The following is a 26,191-nucleotide window of genomic DNA, read 5'->3' on the forward strand; positions in this document are numbered from 1 at the left end:
ATGCTCCCATTTTCCATCTGTGTCCACCTCCCCTTACGACAGAAGGCTCTATTAAAGACACTCTGTTTCCACCTTTGTTCTCCCTTAGATTTTTAGACCAATTTGAGATAGAATTATTTCTTAAATAGAAAATCATAAAGAGCCTCGAAGAATTTAGAAATGTGAACCTAAGATCCACTTTCTGCAGAAGGCAGTGGCGAGGCGAGGCACTCACTTAGCTGAAAAGTCAAAGGAGGAACAGAGAGTCACGGATGGTGGGAGGTGGGGGGGGGTCGGGTGCCAGGACGAGGCCGCTTGCCACCTCCCCGTCGCTCCGCATCTCTGCGGGCCAGGGCTGCGCGGGGCCAGCTGGAGGGCGCGCTGCTGGGGCCAGGGCCCCAGCGCAGAGAGCCGCAGGACCGCGAACCTGAATGCCTCCAGGCCCACTTGCCGCTGCCAGTTTCCAGCCAAGCTGCTTGCGTGATCCTGATTGGGTAATTTTTGGATCCCACTGTTTTTGATTGGATGTGAAAGCTTGTTGCTGATTGGATGTTAAAGCTTATAGCTGACTGGACGCTTTTTGAGCCCTGCCAAGGGTATAAAAGCAGGAGGAGAATGGGACAGAAAGGTCAGAATATCGGAAGACGGGAAGACAGCTGTAACACTAGGTGTGCTGAGCCTGCTGTGGAAGAACAAAAGGTTGTTCTCTGATTCTTCATTGGGGGTTCTTTCCCCAGAGCTGTAACGCTAGCCGTACACATTGCTGCAGCAGTAGCAGCGCCAACGAGGAGCCTCACCTCACCAGTGGCCGGGAACTACACGGACACACTGGGAGCTGGAGACGTCCTTCCCCCACCCTACTGCTGGTCTGGGATAACGGTCTGGGGAGCAGATGGCAGGGGGGAACCCACTGGGTTGTGCCTACATGTCAAACTTTCTACCATCAGACACACAAATGCTTAACACGAGACGTCCTGACATACAAAAGTCTGCGGCAGCCCCACACTTTCCTTCTCCCTTGGCCTCGTGTTCACCTGCAAGAGAACAGGTAGAACCCGTCAGGCAGCGCCGTGGGCTTGAGCTGCTGCCCTTAACGGCGGCGGCGCTCTAGGGCGAGGGTGACTGCCCGATTTCCGGGGAAAGTGCACTTATAAAAAAAGGAACAGTAACTTAAAACAGTATAGGGAGTGGAACGTGCAGATTTCACCTCCCAAGGTTGGGGTTCAAACTTGAAAGTTATGCGAAAGGTTCAGAAGAGATTTAGATGCATAATTAGGCAACAGACTAATAATTAGCTAGAGAGAAAGCAGTATTAAAAGATAAAGATTAGTGTTGTAAATCTCCTTGTGTCCCTCTGGGGAAAGAAGGCTGCGTTAGCGAAATCAGAAGATCTGGGCTCTGGTCTCGGCTTTTCCACTAATGAGCTATTTCACCGTGGGCAGGACACTCGACTTTGCTCCTTGGTGGTCTGGGTATAGTGTGGCCCTGTTTACTTGGCAGATTGTGAAAAGCAACCAAGATAACTGATATGTATGCTAGTTTAAAATGCTTTACGGTTTTTTTTTTTAAATGAACTCTCAGAATCTGCCTTCAAATTCAGCTCTTCAAACATTCTTGGAAGAGGGTGTCAGAGAAAAATAGATCCAGAATTCAGATATTAATTAAAGGGAGCCACAACTATCAGTTTAAAGGAAAATTAGCTGCTTAGGGGGAAAAAAAATCATGTGAATGGGCCTTCCACCCTTCCTTCCACGGATGCCCATTGAAAAGACCAAGAAAGGCCAGGCGTGGCGGCTCACGCCTGTCATCCTGGCTCTTTGGGAGGCCGAGGCGGGCAGATTGCTCGAGGTCAGGAGTTCAAAACCAGCCTGAGCAAGAGCGAGACCCCGTCTCTACTATAAATAGAAAGAAATTAACTGGCTAACTAATATATATAGGAAAAATGAGCCGGGCGTGGTGGCGCATGCCTGTAGTCCCAGCTACTCGGGAGGCTGAGGCAGGAGGATCGCTTGAGCCCAGGAGATTGAGGTTGCTGTGAGCGAGGCTGACGCCACGGCACTCACTCTAGCCTGGGCAACAGAGCGAGACCTTGTCTCGAAAAGAAAACAAGAGAAAAGAGCAAGAAAGTCCCCATTTTCCAGGAAAACTGCAGTGCCCAGCAAAGAGCACAGTCCCGGGTGCAGCAGACCCGCCCCAGAACAGGGGACGGGCACGTCTTTGTCCCTCACCTGCTCAGGCCGCGTGTCCCCGTCCTGCCAGACATACCCCATGGCGATGCAGCTGAGGACCAGGTGGGCCAGGCGCCGCGCCCGGTGGCAGGTAAGGAGCTGGCAGTCCAGGAGGGGCATCTGTGCAAGAGAGGTTCAGGGACGTGAGCCGGGCGCATGGGGACGGGGCGCGCACTCTGGGACTTGAGAGGTCCTTGGGGCGTGAGGAAACCAGCTGCGTTTCCAAGCAGCAGCTCAGGGCCTGCACGTCCTACTCATCCAAGGGCCGGGCTCTGCGGGGCAGGAGCGTCCACGGGACGTCGCTGGGGCACCTCAGCCCCGCGGAGCCCGCACCCCGTCGCTCGCGGCTGTGCCATCTGGTGTCGCCGGCAGCCGCTGCCCGGCTGGGGGCTGAGAGTGGGGCCACCGCGGCTCCCGGGGACTTCCCCGCGCGTTTGCGGACTCTGGTCCCGCCCTGCTCGGCGGCTCCCCCCGCACGTGCACCTCGCCCCGCCGCACGTGTCTCCCCACCCCGCCCCCACTGCACGTGCACCCCGCCCCACCACACGTGTCTCCCCACCCCCACTGCACGTGTCCCCCATCCCACCCCCACCACACGTGCACCCCACCCCGCCGCACGTGCACATCGCAGCATGTGTCCCCCGCCCCACCACACGTGCACCCTGCCCCCACCGCACGGGCACCCCGCCCCCACCACACGTGCACACCACCGCACGTGTCTCCCCGCCCCCACTGCACGTATCCCCCGCCCCACCACACACACGTGCACCCCGCCCCCACCACACGTGCACACCGCCACACGTGTCTCCCCGCCCCCACTGCACGTGTCCCCCGCCCCACCACACGTGCACCCCGCCCCCACCGCACGGGCACCCCGCCCCCACCACACGTGCACACTGCTGCACCTGTCTCCCCGCCCCCACTGCACGTGTCCCCCGCCCCCACCGCACGGGCACCCCGCCCCCACCACACGTGCACACTGCTGCACCTGTCTCCCCGCCCCCACTGCACGTGTCCCCCGCCCCACCATACGTGCACCCCGCCCCCACCTCACGGGCACCCCGCCTTGCCACACCTGCACACCGCCGCACATGTCCCCCAGCCCCACTGCACACCCCCGCTGCACACCGCGCAGGCGTCCCTGCCGCACATGCTCCCCGCCCCCCCCCCCCACGAGCGCGGCGAAGGCAGGGACCCGACCAAAGCCCGCCGAGGTAGCCAGGCGGGGCAGGGGCTGCAGCCCTCGCAGGAAGCAGCCAGGTCGCCCACACACCCCCTGCCCGTCTCCTCCTCAGGGTCAGGGCGGGAACTGACGGCAGCGTCGCCGTGACGACGGTGACAGGTGGCATCATCCTTGGAAGGACCCCGTCCCCTCCCCTCCCCCAGCTCTGGGCACGACCTGCCCTTCCCGCCCCCTCCGTCGGCGTGCCCCTCCCCCAGGCCGCAGCGCCAGGAAGGGCGACCGGGTGGCCCGCGTTCTCCACGCGGTCTCGGCCTCCCGCAGGCCCCGAGCGTCCCGACCGCGAGTGCCGGGCGGCTGTGGACTCAGTATCTCCGGGAGCCTCTCACCCGAGAGGGCCGGGGCAGGGGGCCGAAGACGCCTGCACGCACGAGGCTCTGCGTCTGCCCGGTGGAAGACAGGCCGGAGGGGGAGGCCCCGCCAGCCCGCCGCCCCTCCAGTCGGCCTGCACGGCAGAAATGTGCACGCAAGCAGACGCTTCCTTTTAAATTTCCCAGTAGCCACATTAAAGAAAAGTAAGAAAGGAACACGTGAAATTAGGTTTGGTGGTATATTTTAAGTTAATAATATCAAAAATACTGCCGATATATAATCGACATAAAAATACTGAGCTATTCGGCCGCGCGAGGTGGCTCACGCCTGTGATCCTAGCACTCTGGGAGGCCGAGGCGGGCGGATTGCTCGAGATCAGGAGTTTGAAACCAGCCTGAGCAAGAGGGAGACCCCGTCTCTACTATACATAGAAAGAAATTAACTGGCCAACTAATATATATAGGAAAAATGAGCCGGGCATGGTGGCGCATGCCTGTAGTCCCAGCTACTCGGGAGGCTGAGGCAGCAGGATCGCTTGAGCCCAGGAGTTTGAGGTTGCTGTGAGCTAGGCTGACGCCACGACACTCGCTCTAGCCTGGGCAACAGAGTGAGACTCTGTCTCAAAAAAAAAAAAATTGCAAAAAAAAGAAAATAATAAAAATAAAAATATTGAGCTATTTTACAGCCAGTCTTTCAAAGTCCTCAAAATCTGGTCGGTATCTTACGTCTTCATTTGTCCTAGCCGCTTTTCGAGTGCTCAACAGCCTTGGCTCTCTGATCTGGAAAATGTGGGGGGCTGGGACACTGACAATTGCCGCCTCCCTGTTGCTCCGCATCTCTCAGGCCAGCGCTGGGGCCGGCCAAGGCAGAGAGCCACCTGGGGCCCCTGCAAGCCGGAATGCCCCCAGGCCCACATGCCTCTGGCCTCGCTGCTTGCATGATCCTGATTGGGTAGTTTTTGAATCCCACTGTTTTTGATTGGATGTTAAAGCTTGATGTTGATTGGCTGTTAAAGTTTGTAATTGATTGGACGCTTTTTGAGCCCTACCAAGGGTATAAAAGCAGAGGAGAACAAGGAAAGGGGACAGAAGGGTCAGAATATTGGAAGATTCGTAGAGAGCTGCAACACTAGGTGTGCTGAGCCTGCTGGGGAGGAATTAAGACTGTTCTCTGACTCTTTGTGTTGCCGCTCAGTTCTTTTCCTGGTCGAGAGCTGTGACGTTAGTTGTACACATTGCCGGGACACTCGCAGTTCAGCCTCGGGGAAAGGTGTAAGATCAAGGTGAGAACTTCCTCTTGGTTAGAGAGAAACTTCTTGCACCTTTCAGAGTCCCTGGCCTCGCCCCTCCAAGCAAACATACAAATAAAAAATAGCTTAAGGGATTAAAAAGAAAGGAAAAAAACAACAAAACACTTTTATAGAGGAACTTCCCACACGAATTAAGGTGACATGGTTAGGGAGTGAGTCAGACACCTAACGTTTCCCTCAGGTTAGGGCACTCAGCTTGATTTCACATTTTGCTTCATTGTAAGATAGTAAGTACTTTGCGGAAATAGTTCAGCTTCGTTTCATCCTGACATAAAACATTTTTTTCTTTCTGCACCGTGCCACAGTGAGCTGGGTCATTTCCTGATTTTTTAAATATTTGTTGTGACCTCCTCCTTTTATGCTGGCATAAGGAGGCTACACTGAGGACACCTTAGTTAGCTCCAACACAGGAGCAAGAGTTGGCATTTGCACAATTTGGTTTCGATAACTCTTCTTTTCCCGGAATTTTCTTAGCTGAATGACTGTTTCTTTAGTCACACGTTACTTTTGCTTTGCTAGTGTGAACACCATGGCATTTAAAAAGGGCCAGTATTAACCTTTTATATTGGCAGCTAGCCTGGCTTTCTAGAGAATATGAATGGTATCTTTGAAACAATGAAAAGTAATAGAATGTCACTGCAAAAAAATTTCAAATACAAATGCATACTTGTACATATGGAATGCATATGGTGTACATATTTTATAAATAGAAAATGGCTTCTATTAGCCTCAATATCACTTATTAGGTATAATCACCATTAAAAGTTTTGTGTGTCTGCTTCTATCTAAATATCTATAAATTTCAAACAATTATGCAATTATTAAAATATATATTAAATGTAAAATTTGTTAAATTTACATGTATATACATTAAATGGATATAAATATCTACATGTATTTGAATGTATATGCCTTGTCAATGGAAAAGAAGCCACACTCTGTAAAATAATTTTAAAGAGATTTATTCTGAGCCGAATTTGAGGACCATAAGCCACAACCACGATCAAGAATCCTTGAGCAAGTGGACTGGCTGTGGCTGGATTACATGAAGCTTTGTCTAAAGGCTTGGGATGTTTTTTGTTTGTTTTTTGAGACAGAGTCTCACTCTGTTGCCTGGGCTAGAGTGCTGTGGCATCAGCCTAGTTCACAGCAACCTCAATCTCCTGGGCTCAAGCGATCCTCCTGCCTCAGCCTCCCAAGTAGCTGAGGCATGCACCACCATACCCGGATAATTTTTTTCTATATTTTTAGTTGTCCAGCCGATTTCTTTCTATTTTTTTTTAGTAGAGACAGGGTCTCGCTCTTGCTCAGGCTGGTCTGAACTCCTGAGCTCAAATGATCCGCTGGCCTCAGCCTCCCGCAGTGCTAGGATTACCATGCTGGCTTGGGATGTTTTGAGATAGGAGGTCTGTTAATCAGAGACAGGCCACAGGTCATATATTTGTTGTGTAAACTGAGGACCTGCAGGGTTGTCTTACACAGCCTTAGGACTGTTAATAGGTTACAAAGGACACCTCCAAGAAGGGAGGGCGGGGCATGATGAGGCCTGTCTGACCTCCCTCCTCTTGTCAGGCAATTTGGCTTTGGGATGTCCCCTTGGCCAGGAGGGGGCCCATTCAGTCAGCTGGTGGGTGGGAACCTTAAGATTTTATTTTAGTTCACAATATGAATTTAGATGTATACACATTAAATTTATAACAAATATCTAGAAAGATAATTATATATGTTTTATATCATTATATACATAGTGTGTATATATATATACATTAAAGATATATATTTTGTTAAGTTGTTTCAGGTGGGAACCCAAAAAGTGTATATGGGACAGAATGTGGTTAATGCAAAACTTGGGCTTGTAAAACAATAGCTGCAGGAGAGTGGAGAATCTCCAGATGTTGTAAATCTAACAGACAGCTGCAGCCAGTGTTCCTTCCCCCTCCCTCCCCGACAGAGGTGAAGTCTGCCCCTGCCTCTGTCTCCTGAGAAGGCCGGGGTGGAGCTGAAGGATGGGTGTGACTGGGCAGGGTTTTCAGACAACCTAGGAGCCGGTTGTCTGAAAAAGAATTAATTACAAGCAGCTGTGCTGGCTTACTTACCTACCCCCCCCCCCCCCCCCGAGAAACCCTCTATAAAACCCAAGGTTCTCCCTTTTTCTCTCGTGGATGCCTTTTCAGCCCCCACCCACCTGCACCCCAGATGCTCAGAATAAACAGCATTTTGCTACACGTGAGGCTGCGTGTGTCTCTCAGCTCCAGACCTAACATATTTATACTGTGACATGCCTTTCTTTCTTCAGTAAACTACATAGCAAAGATATACATACGGAGAAACAGAGAGACGCACACATATACATTGTCATTTAATAGCTGCATAGTTTTCATTCAATTAACAGATCTATTTATTAATGGGAATTTAGGGGGATTTTTTGTTATTTTTTTCTTTTTTGTCTATTTGGCTATTTACAATGGCTATAATAAACACCCTTGCTTAGTCATCTTTCCCTTTTGAGTATGAATATTTAAAATTTGAATGGATGTTATAAAATTGCTTGCCAGAAAGATTTTACTAATTTGCTCTCCTGCTTTCAACATGTGTTTCTTCCTACACATCTTGAATAACAGCATGCTAAATGTTTTTTAAATGTATTACCAATGTGCTAACCCAAACCAGATATTTCATTGTTTTCATTTACAGTTTTGGTTTATTCTTGAGATGGAGTAGTTTTGCCTGTTTATTATTAATTCATATATCTCTCTGTAACTTAACTATTTATCTTTTTTGCCCATTTTTTCCCACTGATTGTACATCTTATTGATTTGGTAGACTTACTTTTGTATTATGGATCTTAATCTTTGAAATACATATTCTAAATTTTTCCCTTATTTATTGTTTGATTTTTAATAATTTATTTTGAACACTATGTAAATATTATTTATACTTTGGTTAGACACATTGAAAATATGCATTATTAAAGAATTATTTTAATTTAATTTTTTTTTTTTTGAGATAGAATCTCACTCTGTCACCCAGGCTAGAGTGCCGTGGTGTCAGCCTAGCTCACAGCAACCTCAAACTCCTGGGCTCTAGTGATCCTCCTGCCTCAGCCTCTCAAGTATTAATAACTGGGACTACAGGTGTTTGCCACTACACCTGGCTAAGTTTTCCTATTTTTAGTGGAGATGGGGCCTCGCTCTTGCCCAGGGCTCAGGCTGGTCTCAAACTCCTGAGCTCAAGAGATCCTCCCGCCTCAGCCTCCCAGAGTGCCAGGATTACAGGTGTGAGCCACAGTGCCTGGCCTGGAGAATTATTATTAATACTTTTTCGCAAATGATTTTTTAAAATATAGATCACATTTTATTCCTCAACCAATTTGTTCTGAATTGGAAATGATTTAGGGGACATGAGCACATAATTATTTGTTCCTTATGACAAGGGTATTAAAGACTCATAAATTAGCATAAATAAGGCTGAACTAAAATCAGCAATAGTAATTTGTGAATTACTAAAAATAGAAGTAAATTAATTGGCCAAGTAAAAATATAGAAAACATTAGCCGGGCATGGTGGTACATGCCTGTAGTCCCAGCTACTCGGGAGGCTGAGGCAGGAGGATTGCTTGAGCCCAGGAGTTTGAGGTTGCTGTGAGCTAGACTAACGCCACTGCATTCTTGCCTAGGGAACAGAGTGAGATTCTATCTCAAAAAAAAAAAAAAAGTATTTTTGTGAATTTATATCACACATATATAAATTAAATACATATATAAATTAAATATATCTATAGCTTAAAGAATATACATAAACACATGAATCCATCAGCTTAAGAAATAGAAACAGATCAAAAGCTTTGGAGTCCTCTTTGTGTCTCTCATAGGTGGTATTACCCTGCCTGCCCCTCAAATAGCACCTATTTGAATCTGGGCATGATGGCTCATGCCTGTAATCCCAGCACTCTGGGAGGCCAAGGTAGGAGGATCACTTGAACCCAGGAGTTCAAGATCAGCCTGAGCAACATAGTGAGACCCTGTCTCTACAAAAAATACAAAACTGAGCCTGGCGTGGTGGCACATGCCTGTAGTCCCAATTGCTCAGAAGAATGAGGCAGAAGGATCACTAGAACCCAGGAGTTTGAGATTGCAGTGAGGTATAATCATGCCATTGCACTCTAGCTGGGCAACAGAGAGAGACCCTGTCTCAAAAAATAATAATAATATAGGCCGGGCATGGTGGCTCACACCTGTAATCCTAGCACTCTGGGAGGCCGAGGCGGGCGGATTGCTCGAGGTCAGGAGTTCGAACCAGCCTGAGTGAGACCCATCTCTACTATAAATAGAAAGAAATTAATTGGCCAACTAATATATATATACAAAAAATTAGCCGGGCATGGTGGTGCATGCTTGTAGTCCCAGCTACTTGGGAGGCTAAGGCAGGAGGATCGCTTGAGCGCAGGAGTTTGAGGTTGCTGTGAGCTAGGCTGACGCCATGGCACTCACTCTAGCCTGGGAAACAAAGTGAGACTCTGTCTCAAAAGAAAAAATAATAATAATAAAAATAATAATATAAAACAAGGGGTGAGTACCTATTTGAATTTTACCTTTATTTCCTTGCTATTTACATATCATTAAAATTCATATATATATGACCACTAAGCAATGTGTTAGTGAATTTAAATGATTTTGAACCTGACACAGCAAAATTATACTGAATACGGCACATTCTGTGATTTGCTTTTCTTAGTCAACACTACACGGCTTTGAGATTCACCCACACCACTGCGCGCAGCGGCAGTTCATTCACGTTAACAGTAGTTTCATGGTTTCATTAGGATAAATGTTAATACTTTTACATCTCCCAGGGTACATACATGCCAAGAAGCTGTAAGATATTTATATACACAAGAATGGAATCCTCAGGGAGTGAAGATGTGTACCTTCAACATCACCAGATAATGACAAGAGAGTTTTTGAAAGAGGTTGCACCCACCACGGTGACTAAGATCCAGGTGCTTCAGATTCCCGCCAATAACCTGGTAATGCCAGACTCTTAAACACTTTGCAGTTGTGTGGTTGTAAAATGTCAGCCCATCATAGTTTCTTCATTTTCTTGATTATTAGTAATAGCACCTTTCATATGTCTATTGGGCACTTATGCTTCCTAGTCCATAAAATGTCGGTTAATGTGTATTGAACCCAGTTTTCCCTTGGTTGTCTTTCTTATTGATTTTCGGGATTCAGCCTAGAAATCTATTTTTTTTTTTTTTTTTTTTTTAGTTGTGACAATATCTTCTCTCGGCTTGTGGCTTAAATTTTCATTTTCTTTTGACCTATTTTGATGAGCAGAGGTTCTATTTTAATGGTATGAAGTTTATCATGCAGATATCCCAATTTTATGTCTTGTTTAAAAATTCTTCCTCAGTCCCAAATACAGAAAGATATTCTCCTAAATTTCCTTCTACCAGGTTTAATTTCTTTTCTTTTTTCATTTAAGTTGTTATCCATCTGTAGAGCTGGAACCCATTCTACTAAGTGAAGTATCTCAAGAATAGAAAAACAAGCACCACATGTGCTCACCAGCAAATTGGTATTAACGGATCAACACCTAAGTGGACATGTAGGAGTAACACTTATCGGGTGTCTGGCAGGCGGGAGCAGGGAAGAGGGGATGGATGTATACAAACATAATGAGTGAGATGTGCAACGTTTGGGGGATGGTCACGCTTGAGGCTTTGACTCGAGGGGGTGGGGGGGCATGGGTAATATACGTAACCTCAACATTTATACCCCCATAATATGCTGAAATTAAAAAAAAAGTTGTTATCCATCTGGAATGATTTTAGTGTTTGTTTGTGTTGAAAGGAATAGACTCAACTTATCATTTTGTGACACGCATGCGATAGGTGTGGACGGTCAGTCATCCGACGCTACTATAGTCCCCACTGATGCACCGTCTCAACTCTGTCATGTATGTAGCTTCCATAAGTACATGGGTCTGGATGTAGGTTCTCTATTGTAGTTTTGGTTCTCTCTGTTTATTGCTGCCCCAATATTGACTGGTCTTAATTTCTATAGTTATAAAGTCATGATAACTGAGAGGGCAAATCTTCTTACCTTGTGGTTATTTATAACAGCATTTGCTTTATAACACAACATATCAAACCAGTACAAATGTGATTTTACTTTCACAACTCTCACACCACCATGTCCTTGTCCCGAGTTTTGTTAAAAAGAAATACGGAGTTTTTGCTCCATCATGTTAACACAGCTTGGTCACAGGAATGTGTGCGCACACACACATACGCACAATGCATGCACAACTTATTTTAGTCATTTGTTTCCTGTTTCACAGTCACATTATCAGTGATTGTTTAGGGATGACCATAAAATTTACCGGTTTCATCGTTTGTCCTTGTATCCTACATACTCAAGTTTCCCTTTTCTGAGTCCTTCATTTTAATTTGTATTCACGTTACTGAAATCATTCCTGAGCAATTGAAAAGTGCTTCTTTTTTTTTTTTTTTTTTTTTTGAGACAGAGTCTCGCTTTGTTGCCCAGGCTAGAGTGAGTGCCGTGGCGTCAGCCTAGCTCACAGCAACCTCAACCTCCTGGGCTCAAGCGATCCTCCTGCCTCAGCCTCCCGAGTAGCTGGGACTACAGGCATGCGCCACCATGCCCGGCTAATTTTTCCTATATATGTAGCCAATTAATTTCTTTCTATTTATTGTAGAGACGGGGTCTCACTCTTGCTCAGGCTGGTTTCGAACTCTTGACCTTGAGCAATCCGCCCGCCTTGGCCTCCCAGAGTGCTGGGATGACAGGCGTGAGCACCTCACCCGGCCTGAAAAGTGCCTCTTACTTCTTGGTTCTTCCTTTCACTCGAACACTTATATACTACGGTAGGGTTATTAATTTACCTAATTATAAAATCATTCTGTCTCAGGGAATCGGGAGGCCCAAGCAGAGGGGGAGAGATGGGGGAGCGGCTGGTTGGTGGAGGAGCAGAACAGGGGGGGCACTCACCAACTAGATCTGCAGTCCATGTGGGCCTGGTTCACGGTGCCCCGAAACAATTACAATAGTAACATCAGAGATCGCTGGTCACAGATCACCGTAACAGATATAGTAACAAAGAAAAGGTTTTGGACGTTGTGAGAACTGCCAGGCATGACGCGGAGACACGAAGGGAGCACGCACAGCTGGACGCTGGCAGCCGAGCGTGGCACGGGCTGGCACGCACCTGCAGTCTGCGCAGTGCGGTGACCGGGCGCGGGGCGGCAAGCCTGCAGGGAGAGCACCCTCAGAAACGCTCCCCTGCGCCCACAGGATCCCAGCTTGCCAGCTAGAGTGCTGCAGTCACGTCACGTTCCTTCCCCTCTAGCCTTACAGATTCCCGTCAGAACGCCATTTTCCAAAGTAACTAGGTCACCTCCATGTCCCCACCCCCCGGCCCTCTTCACCGAGGTCACCTGTAGTCCAGTTAGGGACATTCGCCACAGTCTGCATTCCACCCCGGCATCCCCCAACATGCTGGTCCACTTTTTAAAAATGTACGTACGTGGAAGTCCCTTCTTTGTGACAGACAATTCTGTGGGTTTCACAGTGTGCAGTGTCGTGTCCGCCAGCCCGGGGACCAGAGAGGACAGCTCCCTCACCCGACAAACTCCCCCGGGGAAGCCCCGTGTGGTGAGCTACTTCCTCCTCTCCCGCCTCGGGTAACCCCTGATCTGCTTCCCTCCTTCAGTAATCCCTGATCTGCTTCCTGTGATGTTCTGCCTTCTCCAGAACGTCACAGGAACGGCGTCATGGCATGTGTGGCCTTCTTGGGTCTGGCATCTTTCATTTAGCGAAACGTACTTAAGTTTCATCCATGTGGTCGCACAAACCGATAGCTCATTCATTTTGATCACCTAACCGTATTCCACTATTTTAGGGTGGCTGTAACTCAGTTTGTTTAGTGTATTCATTCCCCTGTTGAGGGGTATCTCGGCTGCTTCAAGGTTTTTGGGGGTTTTTTGGGGATTTTTTTTTTTTTGCGATTGTGAATAAAACTTGTTATTCATACACTGATTGACTATTCAAACCCAGTCGAACCAAAGAGATGACTGGGTTTAGTTTGCAGCCTTCACAGACATTAAAGACAGTCTCTTATTCATCTTTTACAGTGTATGAAACTTGTTATTCGTACACTCAGTTATTCACACACTCAGTTATTCATACACTGATTCCTTTAATAAGTCTGTCTATATTTAATGTATAAGAAACTTTTAAACTGGCTGCACTATTTTGCATTCCCACCAGCAGTGAATGAAAGTCCCTATTACTACACATTCTTTCCTGCATTTGGTATAGCCAGATTTTTTTTTTAATTTTAGCTATTTAAATAGCTATTAATTTATTTTATTTATTTATTTATTTATTTATTTTTGGAGACAGAGTCTCCTTCTGTTGCCAGGGCTAGAGTGCCATGATGTCATCATAGCTCATCATCATCACCTCAACCTCCTGGGCTCAAGCGATCCTCCTGCCTCAGCCTCCCAACTAGGTAGGACTACAGACATGCGCCACCATGCCGGGCTTATTCGTCTATTTTTAGTAGAGAAGGGGGTCTCGCTCTTACTCAGGCTGGTCTCGAACTCCTGAGCTCAAATGATCCGCCGCCCGCCTCTGCCTCCCAGAGTGCTAGGATGACAGGCGTGAGCCACCGCGCCCTCGCCATGTCAGGTATTTTATAAATAATTAGAAGGAGGGATAGAGGCAGAGCGTTCGGTTAGTTTCCTGGGGCTTCCATAACAAATTGCCACAAACTAGGTGATGAAAGCTATTGCCTCACGATGGAGGAAGGTATCAGCAGGGCCAGTTTCTTTGGGAGCCTGCGTGAGAGCCCATCCGTGTCCTCTCCTGGCTTCTGGGGCTTGCTGGCAGCCTCTGGCTCGCCCCTGCACCGCTGTAACTCCGCCTCCGTCTTCCCGCGGTGTTTTCCCCTGTGGTCTGTGTCTCTGTGTCCAAATTTCCCTCCTCTTATAAGGACACCAGTTGTGTTGGATTTAGGGTGCACGCTAATTTATTAGCAGTATGACCTCATCCTAAATTGATCCGCAAGCAGCCTGTTTCCAAATAAGGTCATTCTCACAAGTTCTGCATGCCCATAACTCCTAGGGAGACTCTATTTAACCCACTACCAATGCTTAGGGATTGAATTCAGTGCTGTGCCATGAGGAGCCCCAATTGAAGCAGCTCTTCCTTGTAAGTGTGACAGTTTAATCAAATAAAGCCTGGTCCGGAGGATCAGATAGTTCACCAAGTGGATTCTAATCTGCCTTCCTGCCAACTGTCCCAAACTCCCCATTCTTTCTCTTCTCTACTATTCTTAGATGGGGAAGGAGGACTTGTGAGGGTCGCCTGTTCCTTTGGTTAAGTGCTTGGCATGAGTCCTATAAACTTATTTGTGGATCTAATGCACAACTTGCTTAACATAGTCTAAAAATCCCTAAAGTTTTTTATTCCTTCATGGGTACTTTCCTCTGTTTTCCTGCATTTATGGATTTTTTTTCTTCTTCTTTTTGTGTTTATTTGGTCAGGTCAGTAAAACTTTTTATGCAACAGGCAAAGAGATGACTAGGTTTAGTTGGCCACCTTCACAGACATTAAAGACAGTCTCTTATTCATCTTTTACAGGGTTCTGATCTTGCGCCTGTTTTTAAATGAATTTGTTCCTACAGACATTAAGTATGACTGTGTCAGCAAAGGAAAATTTTAGAAGGTGTAGAACCCTTCTTGTACCTCCCAAATCATGTGGTTCTCCAAACTGAGTACGAGATTAAGACAGATGCAGATAGGAGCAGAGGGAAGTCATGAACATGTGTTCATGGTATTGTAAGGCAAGAACTGTGCAAGGGCCACGTCAAAGGTGATTTCGTCATCACCACAATAGCAACGAGTCCAGAATTTCTCTTGTTTCGTAAATAAGGAAGGGTAATTACAGGATTATGTAACTTTCTCAAGGTTACATAGCTATTACACTAAATAATGAAACCAAGATTTAAGTCCAGGTCGTTCTGAATCAAAATCTGTGTTTTTCCTATACACCTTTTTATTATTCCTTGAGGGGGTAATTTTTTACCTCCTCAAGGAGGTCAGTTTTTCTGGAACCAGAAGTTTCACTATTCCTTAAATATATTTGAGAAAAGTCGCTCATCTGGTCATATAATGTTCATCATATATATAGGTATATGTAAATACATATGTGGTATTTCCAGACTCCTCAATTATCTTTGTAGAACTCATGGCCAATCGTGACTTTGTAACCAGAAACTCTCTGGATTCAGCTGTTCTACCAGACTCATGACAAGCAGGGTAGACCTGCTCAGAGGCAATGACCATGCAATGTGGAATGGGGACCCCAAGAATTTCCACGTCTGCCCTTCCCAGGCTAAAAGTTCTCCATCGGCTTGTTTGAAATTACCACTCAGATTCTTGGTTAATATGTGCCAAGCATGTACTGTCCTGGTTCTGGGAACCTTACGCAAATACGTGTATCATAACAGGAAGGAGACGATCTATTCTTCAGGAAGGCTGAGACAGCTCTGCTGTTGACAAGCTCAATGGCAATGATTACTCTCCCAGTTCAACTGACCCACTTCCACAAGGCTAAGAGAGAAAAGAATGATGAGAAAGGGGCAAGGAGAAGAAGAAGAAGAAAAAGATATACCTTGTTCACATGAGCTCGAAGCTGGTGAGTCTCAATCAAGTGAGGAAGTTTTTTGGCAATTTCCATCCAAGGACTATAATGATCTGGAAGTTCTTTCTGCATGTAAAACAGAAACACGTCCATATTTTAGGCCTCTCTGGGAAGCGGTTTCAGAAAGTGGCTGCTTTCAGATTTCAGCCTTCAGAAGAACTCAAGTCAACTCAGTGCAATGGCACTTGAGGATTCACTATATGCTAGGTCCTGTGCTAGGTGCTGCGGAATTACAGGTGATGAAAACACAGTTTTCGTCTTTAGGAAGTGTGTTGGGGTGAAGAGAAGCCTTCCCCTTCCCTTCCAGAAGGTTTGCTGAAAAATCAACTCACAACAAAGATCAATGAGAGGAAAGGCATACGAAGTTTATCATTACCATGCACACAGGGAGAATCACACAGCGATCACCTGGGATCCCAGCGAGACCCCAATACTTACCCAACCTTGTTTCCGAGGGGAGGGGGGATGGGGAATATGGATAATTCTGATGAGGGGCAATAAATGATCACTGCTGAGAGTGAGAATGAATGCTACCTGGGAGAATAAATGGATGGGGGGAGCAGAGATTGCAAATGATTTTCTTTAGAAGTTCAATGAACCTGAGAGACAGGTATTATTTTGTAAAAGATCAGGCCATTCCAGTTACCTTCTTAGTCTTCTTTCCTGCAATAAATAGGGAGAAAACGGGGAAGGGAAGAGAAGACAACTGTTTTTTTTTTTTATATATATATAAATTATATTAATATTAAAAAATTTTTTCTTCTTTTTTTTCCATCTATGATTGTAAATTAATGGCCGGAAAAAGGACAACTTTTCTTGATGGGCCCCTCTAGTCTTTGTGGAGATGAGAGAAAGTCCCTTCAAGGCCTGTTGCCCTGTAAGGGCTATAAAGTAAAGTAAAATCCTGAGCCCCCTCCCTGACTCAACGGACCTCCTCCCGGCCAAGGGAACCCCAGAAAACTTTAAAACTGAGTTTCATACCATGAAGGGAAGGGAGGTCAGACACATCCTGTTGTACCGCTCCCTTCTGCATGAATGGTTTAGATACAACAATTGACCAGCATTAATGTTAAAACAGAGATCAAAACAGAGTCCTTGAGGCAGTAAGATACACATTGCATGTACTGATTTATGATTTTACCTGCAATTCCTGTCTCCCTAAAATGTGTAAAACCAAACTGAAACCCAGCAGCCTCCAGGCCACTTACTCAAGACTCCTTGGGTCTGGCTCCGGGGGCCATGGCCACACATATTCGATTCAGAAATAAATGTCTTCAAGTCATTTTACAGAGTTGAGGATTTTTCCATTAACAAGACTTTTAAGGCTGGGCGCGGTGGCTCACGCCTGTCATCCTTAGCACTCTGGGAGGCCGAGGCGGGCGGATTGCTCGAGGTCAGGAGTTCAAAATCAGCCTGAGCAAGAGCGAGACCCGGTCTCTACTAAAAATAGAAAGAAATTAATTGACCAACTAAAAATATATACACAAAAAATTAGCCGGGCATGGTGGCGCATGCCTGTAGTCCCAACTACTTGGGAGGCTGAGGCAGAAGGATCACTTGAGCCCAGGAGTCTGAGGTTGCTGTGAGCTAGGCTGACGCCATGGCACTCACTCTAGCCTGGGCAACAAAGTGAGACTCTGTCTAAAAAAAAAAAAAAAAGACTTTTAATTAAAAATATTCTTTATATCAAGGAGTCATATTTTGGGGTGAAAGTTCCTATACTCCTTCAAGCACCTGGTGTAGTAAGGGAGACAGAGATACAGTCAGGGGTACATTTGACTACCAGTGTAGCGTGATATGTCTAATCACTGACGTGCATGTACGTTTAAGAACTTGCAAAGAAGAGGAAGTGGTTAATTCTGTCTGCTGTTAGGGGGAATTCAAGGGAAATATTCATAGAAATATGACAATTGAGCCTAGTTTTGGGGTCCAAATGTGACTTTTTTGGGTGGAAATTTTAAGAAGGGGAGGTAGCAAATGCAGAGGGACAGTGGGCAAGCAGACATGTGTGCCTCTTGGGACTGCACCTGCCTCAGCGATGCCAGAATACGAAGCTCAAGAGAAGGGGTGATGGAAGATCAGGGGTGTAAACTTAGATCAAATGTGCTTTGTGTAGAATATATGAGTTTTCCCTTTATGCGAGTTGGTGACATGGTTTGATTTGAATTTTAGGAAGGTAATTTTGTTTGTGGACTTTAGGATATAAAGTCAGATTACAAAGCCTTTGAAATACTTACGGTTCAAGGGCTAAACTTAGGCAATGACAGTGAATTTGGAAAGGAGAAGGCATGTATTCAAGATATACTTGAGAAATAAAATTGAAATGACGTGGTGATTAAATTTGGGGGGTAGGGGTTTAAGGCAATAAAATCTCTAGCCCCAGTAGCGCTCTTTGCGTGCCCACTCTGGGCCCCGTGGTTTAGCCAAGCAGGACACAGTCTGGATTTTAGTGACCCCCAACTCTAACCCAGGGAATGGCAAACTACATCTATTTTGTGAATTTTTATTGGAACCCAGCCACTCTTATTAGTTGACACACTGTCTATGATTGATCTTGCATTATAGCAGTGGAGTTAGATAGTTGCAACAGAAACCCTATGGTATCCTATGGTATTCAGAGTCTAACGTGCTTACTACCTGGCCCTTCAGAAAGAGCTTGCCAATCCTTGATGTATCTATCCCACGACCTGGGCCTCTTTTTTCCAGTGAACCACCTGCACAGCTAAATGTTGTGTCTCTGGGTTAAGAAGAGGAAGTAAGGATGATTTCCACATTCATGAATTAGGGTGATCATGGGTGGGAGCACAAATTGCAACAGAAATTCAAGTGGAAGTCAGAGAATCACCATAACTATAGTCGATTTATTTCGAAACATATTGAGCTAAAAATGTCTGTGGAATCTAATGGTGCAGCTGTGTACTGAAAAGTCGGACATGCAGCTTAAAGTTCAGGAGAAAAGTCGTATTAGAAATGTACAATTGGACAGCAAAACTGTAGTAAAGTCTATCTCTAGCTTGTGGCTAAAACCACAAGGGTGTCATTTGAAAGAATATGCAAAGTGAAGCGAGAAGAAAGCCTAGATCAGCACGAAAGGGAATATTTCAGGAGGCAAGCAGAACTGAGTCCAGCAATGCGGATCAAAAAGGCGGCTGCAGAAGTTCAATCAGCGGGAACAGGATGACCCTATAGAAGTCAAGACCTCAGAGGATTTCACAGAAGCAGGGAATCATCAGCAGTTCAAATGCATCATTAGGGAGTTCAAGTAAGATTGCCCCCTTTAGAAAACAAAACTAAACTATGAAGTCACTAATATATATATATATTAGTTTATATATTATACATGGCGTAGTTTAATTTAGGTCAAGGTCATGTAAGCAGGGTTCAAATTTTAATGTGTTCCTGAAGTGAAAAAAACCTAGAAAATGTAGTTTACTTCTTTAGGAGAGTGGCCACAAGGCATTAACACAGGGGGAAATTGCATTTGACTGTGATCTTTTAAAATGAGAAACTCGAGCAATTTGCAGTCTGCTGTTGCAAGTGGGAGAAATTGAAGCAAAGGTGAGAGGGGAGTGTGCAATGTAATTCAAGACAGAAGGTCATAGAGGAAGGGAGGGAGGAGACTGGGAGCCCAGATGGAAAGTCTGGCTTTGCAGGGGAGAAGATCTGGAGTGGGAAAGTGTTCACTTTGTGCACCCAATTTCTCAGCACACGGGGGTGAAGATCAGGTTGCAGGACCTGAGGCATAAAAGTAATTATAGAGGGCACGGGGAGCTAGACCTGAACAAATACAAATACTATAGAGGGCACACTAAGAACCCTGAGAAGTTTGAAAACTATAAACATGCAACACCCCCTTCCCAATAAGCAGCTGTTACTGGCCGGGCGCGGTGGCTCACGCCTGTAATCCTAGCACTCTGGAAGGCCAAAGTGGGCAGATTGCTTGAGGTCAGGAGTTCGAAACCAGCCTGAGCAAGAGCGACACCCTGTCTCTACTATAAATACAAAGAAATTAATTGGCCAACTAAGATATATAGAAAAAATTAGCCGGGCATAGTGGCGCGTGCCTGTAGTCCCAGCTACTCGGGAGGCTGAGGCAGGAGGATTGCTTGAGCCCAGGAGATTGAGGTTGCTGTGAGCTAGGCTGACGCCACGGCACTCACTCTAGCCTGGGCAGCAAAGCGAGACTCTGTCTCAATAAATAAATAAATAAGCAGCTGTTACTAACACTGTGCTTCGGCCCGCTCCCCAGGGACAGGCACACGGCCTGAGGCATCTTCGGGGAGCTGCCACCACAGACCATTCCTAAGGAAATTCTTTGCCGGCCTCCCAGAAACAAGGACATGCAGATTACAAATTGGAGTCTTCAGGCTAAGTCTTAGCTCCTAACACCGCTGTGCGTCCAGTTCTACACTCACAAGGTTGACAGGTTTATCTTCCCAGGTGCAGAACAGAGACATCTGCCTCATTCACTCTTCCTTTAATCCCGTCTTCTCCAAACATCCATGTATCACATCTCATATGATATGTGCCTTTCCTGGGCCTCCAAAGAATGTCGCCATCTGCCTCACTGCCCAGCCCTCTCCTCTGTTTCTCCTGCGTGCCTCTGCCCTGAAAGTTTCCAGACCCCGCTTTGGAAAAAACAACCATGGATGCATCTCTGGCCTGTGTTTCTCCCAGGTGTATCCTCGAACTTGGCTTATCAAGCTTCCATTGATTGAGGTCTTGGCCTCAAGTCACTTATTTTGGGGGTCAGCGTAGATCCACCAGCCACACACAAGTCACTCGGTGGAGGCTCCCCCCCCCCGAACCTAAAACAAACCTGGGTCCCGGCTCCTAATGAATTCTTAGCCTGGGTACCCCCAGCACCCTATCCACAATCTCTGACTTCATTTAATCTTCTCCTTCCTGTATCTGACGCTGCATCACTTCAGGACAAATTAGGCACCCCGTGCTGGCTTTCACAACAAATCAGATCGCATCCGATATAATTTTTGTGTTTTTACAATAGATTTGGGTGCTCGCAGGGAGGAAATTGCACCACGCTGACTTCCTCACGTGTTCCTCACACCGCGTCTCCCTCTGCCCCAGCCCCGGGAGAAAACAAGTGTATAAGCGTGGTGGTGCAATTTCCCCAGCAAAACTCAGCTGTAGGTGCAGAAGAAGAAATCTGATAAATAAACTGATACAAGTTTGGGGGTTTGTAGCGTGGTGGCAGAGTGAGACTATTAATGTAGGCACGAAGTCAGAGGGATCTATGGTGAGCTGAGCTGTGAATGGGCAACTTGTTTTATGAACAAAAATTGAATGCAGTTACAGAAATGATGGGGTAGAAAATTCGCAACTAATTCTCTAACAGAAAATCAAGGACGCACAGTCACAGTAGTATTCAGAAGGCCCCTGCAAAATGGGTTTTAAGGAAAGAAACTATAGCCAAGTTATTACCTCTGCTTTTTCCTTCTTTGATGCCTAGACACGGAATCAGATTCCGAGCATTAAATTAAAGCCTCCTGGATCTATGCTTCTTGGCTTGCATGGAAATCCTTAAATGCTTCCTTTTGCATCAAGCCAGGCTGTACTCTATTCTTTAATATCTAATTTTTCTTTTCCTTTAGATTTCTAGAAGAATGCTTTCTTTCCTCCTTTTTTAAACCCTCTCCCTTTCCAAAGATGTTTAACATTTGGACTTCTGTATCACCCCCAATTACAAGAAAACCAGGAGCTTTGAGATCCTCTGGGCTAGCAGCCCCCCAGCCCAGCAGCCTCAGCAGCACCTGAGAACTTGTTAGAAATGCAGATTCCTGGGCCCTGCCCAGTCCTACAGAGTCAGCCACTCTGGAGTGGGGTCAGCAGTATGCACTTTAACATGCCTTCCAGCTAATGTGATGCATCCTGAAGTTGAAAACCAGGCACACAGAGACCACACCTTGCCACTCCCAGCAATTTGGGAGCTAAGGTGGGGGCATCCCTTGAGGCTAGGAGTTCCAGACCAGCCTGGGCAACACAGCAAGATCCCATCTCTACAAAAGTAATTTTTAAAAAATTAGCTGCATGGGGTTTTGTGAGGTCAAGGCACCTGGGAAAATAAGCTTGGAATCAACATCATCAGTGTGAAATTGGACAGACTTCAGTTTTAGGAGCTAGACTTAGACTGCACACCTAAAGCTATGGATTGACATGTTTTTGTTCATAGAGGCCAGCAAAGAATTTCCTTACGAATGGTCTGTGGGGGCAGCACCTCGCAGATGCCTGAGGCCTTGTCCCTGTCCTTGGGGAGCTGGCTGGTGCACACTGTTAGAAACAGCTGTTCATCCCAAGTGCCCATCAATACACGAGCGGATTAATAAAATGTGGTATGTCTTTACCATGGAGTACTACTCAGCTTTAAGAAACAATGGTGATACAGCACCTCTTGTATTTTCCTGGATAGAGCTGGAACCCATTCTACTAAGTGAAGTATCTCAAGAATGGAAAAACAAGCACCACATGTGCTCACCCGCAAATTGGTACTAAGGGGTCAACACCTAAGTGCGCATGTAGGAGTAACAGCTATCGGGTGTTGTGCGGGTGGGAGGGGGAGGGATGGGCATATGCACACATCTTGAGTGCCATGCTCATCATCTGGGGGATGGACGCGCTTGAAGCTCTGACTCCGGGGGGGAAGAAAGGCAACACACGTAACCTAAACATTTGTATCTGAGGGCGGTTGACATGAAGGAACACCAGCCCACTTGACGCTCGTCATCAAACTGAGGGAGCAGTGCCTGGCTGTGCCCGCTGCTCCCGAGCAGAGGCGCTGACCGATTCCGCAGTCTGCGGCTGGGGCGGGCTGGCACGGGTCCCTCCCTGTTTGTGGCACAGCCTGGGGGAGATCCTGACAAACCCGGCCTCTTCCCAGAAAGGAAGAGGAATAACATTTTCACGCAAATGAAAGAAAAATTAAAACTGAAACAGAAAAAAAAACAAACTTCCTTTTGAGGGTTCCGGGGAATATGGCCAGAACAGAGCAGAACCAGTCCGTCAGGGGCTTTTTTATATGAGCCGAAGACGGGAAATTTCTTCTAAGGGGCCAGGATGTCGTGGTAACTTGACGCTGTTATTGTTTCTCGCCCCGTCCCTACGTTGCTAAAAAGGGAACAGCAAAGAGAACTCCACCATCGCAGCCCTGTCTGACATGCTCCTACTCTGTGATACTACTTTTCCTCAGCTCGGATGCATATTCGATCCTCGTAAAACCAAGATGGACTCTCTTGGCCTTTTCTTCCTTGTGAATTAGGCAGGATGGGAAAATTCCCGAATTGGGCTAGACAGCCAGAATGGAGGGTTTTTTTGTTTGTTTGTGTGTGTGTGTGTGTTGAGACAGAGTCTCACTCTGTTGCCCGGGCTACAGTGCAGTGATGTCGTCACGGCTCACTGCAGCAGCCTCCAACTCCTGGGCTCAAGCGATCCTCCTGCCTCAGTTTCCTGAGTAGCTGGGACCACAGGTGCATGCCACCACACCTGGTTAATTTTTCTCTTTCTGGTAGGGCTGGGGTCTCGCTCTTGCTCAGGCTGGTCTGGAACTCCCGAGTTCAAGTGATCCTCCTGCCTCGGCCTCCCACAGCGCTAGGGTTCCAGGCGTGAAGAGTGGCGCTTTTAACGAGCACTGGGCTGAGACCCGGGAGGACTGCCGTCTGGTCCCTGCACGGGATGTATCAAAGTGCTTCCACAGCCACTGTCCACAGCAGTAGTGGAGGCGGCACCAGGTCCCCAAGCAACAAATGTGAAGACGGGGTGGGGGGATGGGGGGTGTCTGGTGCTCCTGATTGACTCAAGGTCACAAGGGCTAGTAAATGCAAATTAGGGGGATTGACACAATCTGGCTTTCCCAGGACTTTCCCTGTGTAGCACTGAACGTCTTGCACCTCAGGACTCCCTTCAGTGCCTGGCAGCCGGGGACACGTAGTCACCCCACTGAAGCTGTCAGAGAACACAGTCCAGGACTCTGGACCACAAGCCTACTCCACACAACACCCCTTGGTGGTGACTTCCATGCCCAAGTGACTTGCAGACTTGCGACTTGGCTCAAGGCCAACAGCTCTCTACAGAGAACTTTGAAAGCAGCAGATAGTTGTTATTGCCATTGATCTCTCTCCAGTAACACTTAGAAGTAAATAAGTGGCAGAGCAGGTATTCAATAAAAGCTCATTGGACTCTAGACCATTGTTCCGTCATCATTAAATGGAAAATTAGGAGGGTGGAGGGAAGGCAGGGAGTTTGTTCTGCTATCAGAGCAAACTGCACCATCAGTTCCCGAGGCTGCTAACCGTGTGGTCTTGGCCCTTGTTTAGGATGTGATAGAAAAATAGGCTAAGAGTCTTCAGTATTAGCTCTGCTTTTGCCACTAATAATGACTTTGGGCAAGTGGCCCAAATGTAAAAAGAGGGAACTGGGACCAGAGGGTTGTAAAAACAAACGCTTAGGGTTTTAGTTGTCTAGGCCTTGGGCTACATTCAATGAGAAAACTGTTGAAAAGGCCCGGCTAATGAACCAGATTTGCATTCCAGGTTAATCCCTAAGTAGAGTTAAGAAAGAGGTACTGCTTATCAGTTCCTTCCTCTTCTCAGAAATTCTTCCCACCACCCTTGAAAGCACCTAAGATCCTTCATGTTCTCTTTTTCGCTCCCAGGAGAAAGTCAAGTTGGCTAATTTACACCAAAATGTCAGAGGTAGTTTGTGAACAAGCCCTCTTGGAAAACTTTGCATTACAGACATATATGCAATGCAAAGGATAGAATTTGTAATAGATAAATTCCAACTGTTCTCTGTTGGAAGACCTTGTGTCTGGCTAATACCTTACAGTGTGTAGGAGAACAGGCCAGGGAATCGCAGTGCAGCTATTGCTGCGGCTCTTATATTAAGGCATATAATTTGTCTTTATCTAGGCTCATTCTTTTTCTTCATAAATACAGATTTGGTTATAATTTTCCTGGCCTAACTGACAATCTAGTAAAAGAAACTGGCACAAAAACCATTCCATTTATTTACATCCTCTGTTGTAGCTGTCACTTCTTTCTCTCTCTCTTTTTTTTTTTTTTTTTTGGAGACAGAGTCTCACTATCTCACTACATTACCTGGGTTAGAGTGCAGTGGCATCAGCCCAGCTCACAGCAACCTCAAACTCCTGGGCTCAAGCAATCCTCCTGTCTCAGCCTCCCAAGTAGCTGGGACTACAGGCATGCGCCACCATGCCCGGCTAATGTTTTCTAATTTTAGTTGTGTTTGCCTAATTTCTTTCTCTTTATAGTAGAGACGGGATCTGGCTCTTGCTCAGGCTGGTCTCAAACTCCTGAGCTCAAGCGATCCTCCCCCGCCTTGGGCTCCCAGAGTGCTAGTTTTACAGGCGAGAGCCACCCTGCCTGGCCTGTCACTTCTCTTTTATTGGTAATTATAACTCTGCTTTATATGTAGCATCTTCCCCAGGTTAGTAACTTGGTATTAATATTGCACCTCTCTTAACAGTCATGCACATTTACAAAAAAACAACCAAAGCAGCATGTCAAGAAACTTGTTTCTGACCTGGTTCAAGGCTCTTTCCTTACCAGAGGATTTGGAAGAAGAAAGCCATACTCTTCAGAAATGTGGTATCTTTCTAAGGACAACGGCAGTGCTGTCTTCACGTCCTGTCTTGGAGGCGCCGTCATTTTGTCTGCAGTCTCTGCACCAGAGCTGTCGCAGAACAGACAACTGCTCCAAGTGTAGCAAAGACCCTGCTAAGGAAGCCTCAACTCCGTACCTTCTGGTTGCGGCTGGCCGCGGTGCAGAGTCTCAGCCGTGGGGGAGAACCTTGCCCTCAGGGTGAAGTCCGGACTGCCTCGAACTTTCTCTGAGACCAGGCTGAGTAAACAGCTAAAGACTGGCTGGGGGCGGGGGACGGGGGGTGGGGGGAGCAGGGGACAGTGAACTCACACCTGACAGGTACAGTGCACACCCACCGCCTAGGGGATGAGCACCCTCACAACTTACTCAAATGGTACAAAAGCAATTTATGTGACCAAAATGTCCATATCCCCATAAAGGCAGGTGATTAAGACAGACAAAACCAACTCTCTCTCTCTCTCTCTCTCTCACTCACACACACACACACACACACACACACACACCCTCTCCTTTCCTTTCACCCATGTGAAAGAGACCCAGAGAAAATTACGTTCTCTTTCTCTTTAAACCCAAAGAAAAATATGTCCTACTTTGGAAAAGAGGAAGTGAACTACACCTTTGGACATGGCTGATCAAACTCATACCCTGACGGGAATCTGGTCCTTGTTGACTTTGACAACTGGGTCAGAGTTATTCCAAAGGGAGTGAACTATTGTCACTTCAGTGACTGATGATGAGGAGGGTGCGAAGAGGACTC

General features: G+C 46.7%; 1 protein-coding gene across 1 annotated transcript in view; it reads right to left on the minus strand.

The window, feature by feature from the left end:
• IDO2 (indoleamine 2,3-dioxygenase 2) overlaps window positions 1–25,643 on the minus strand; it is a 50,201-nt gene extending 24,558 nt beyond the window's left edge. The window contains exons 1-3 of the mRNA XM_012777432.3: window positions 25,377–25,643; window positions 15,769–15,864; window positions 2,208–2,327 (exon numbers count right to left, since the gene is read on the minus strand). Of these exons, the coding sequence (XP_012632886.2) occupies window positions 2,208–2,327; window positions 15,769–15,864; window positions 25,377–25,478 (318 nt within the window). The 5' untranslated portion in view covers window positions 25,479–25,643. The remainder of the gene's footprint in view (window positions 1–2,207; window positions 2,328–15,768; window positions 15,865–25,376) is intronic.
• Between the last annotated feature and the right edge of the window lie 548 nt (window positions 25,644–26,191).

Source organism: Microcebus murinus, chromosome 24 (genome assembly GCF_040939455.1).
Source record: "Microcebus murinus isolate Inina chromosome 24, M.murinus_Inina_mat1.0, whole genome shotgun sequence".
Lineage (NCBI taxonomy): Eukaryota > Metazoa > Chordata > Mammalia > Primates > Cheirogaleidae > Microcebus > Microcebus murinus.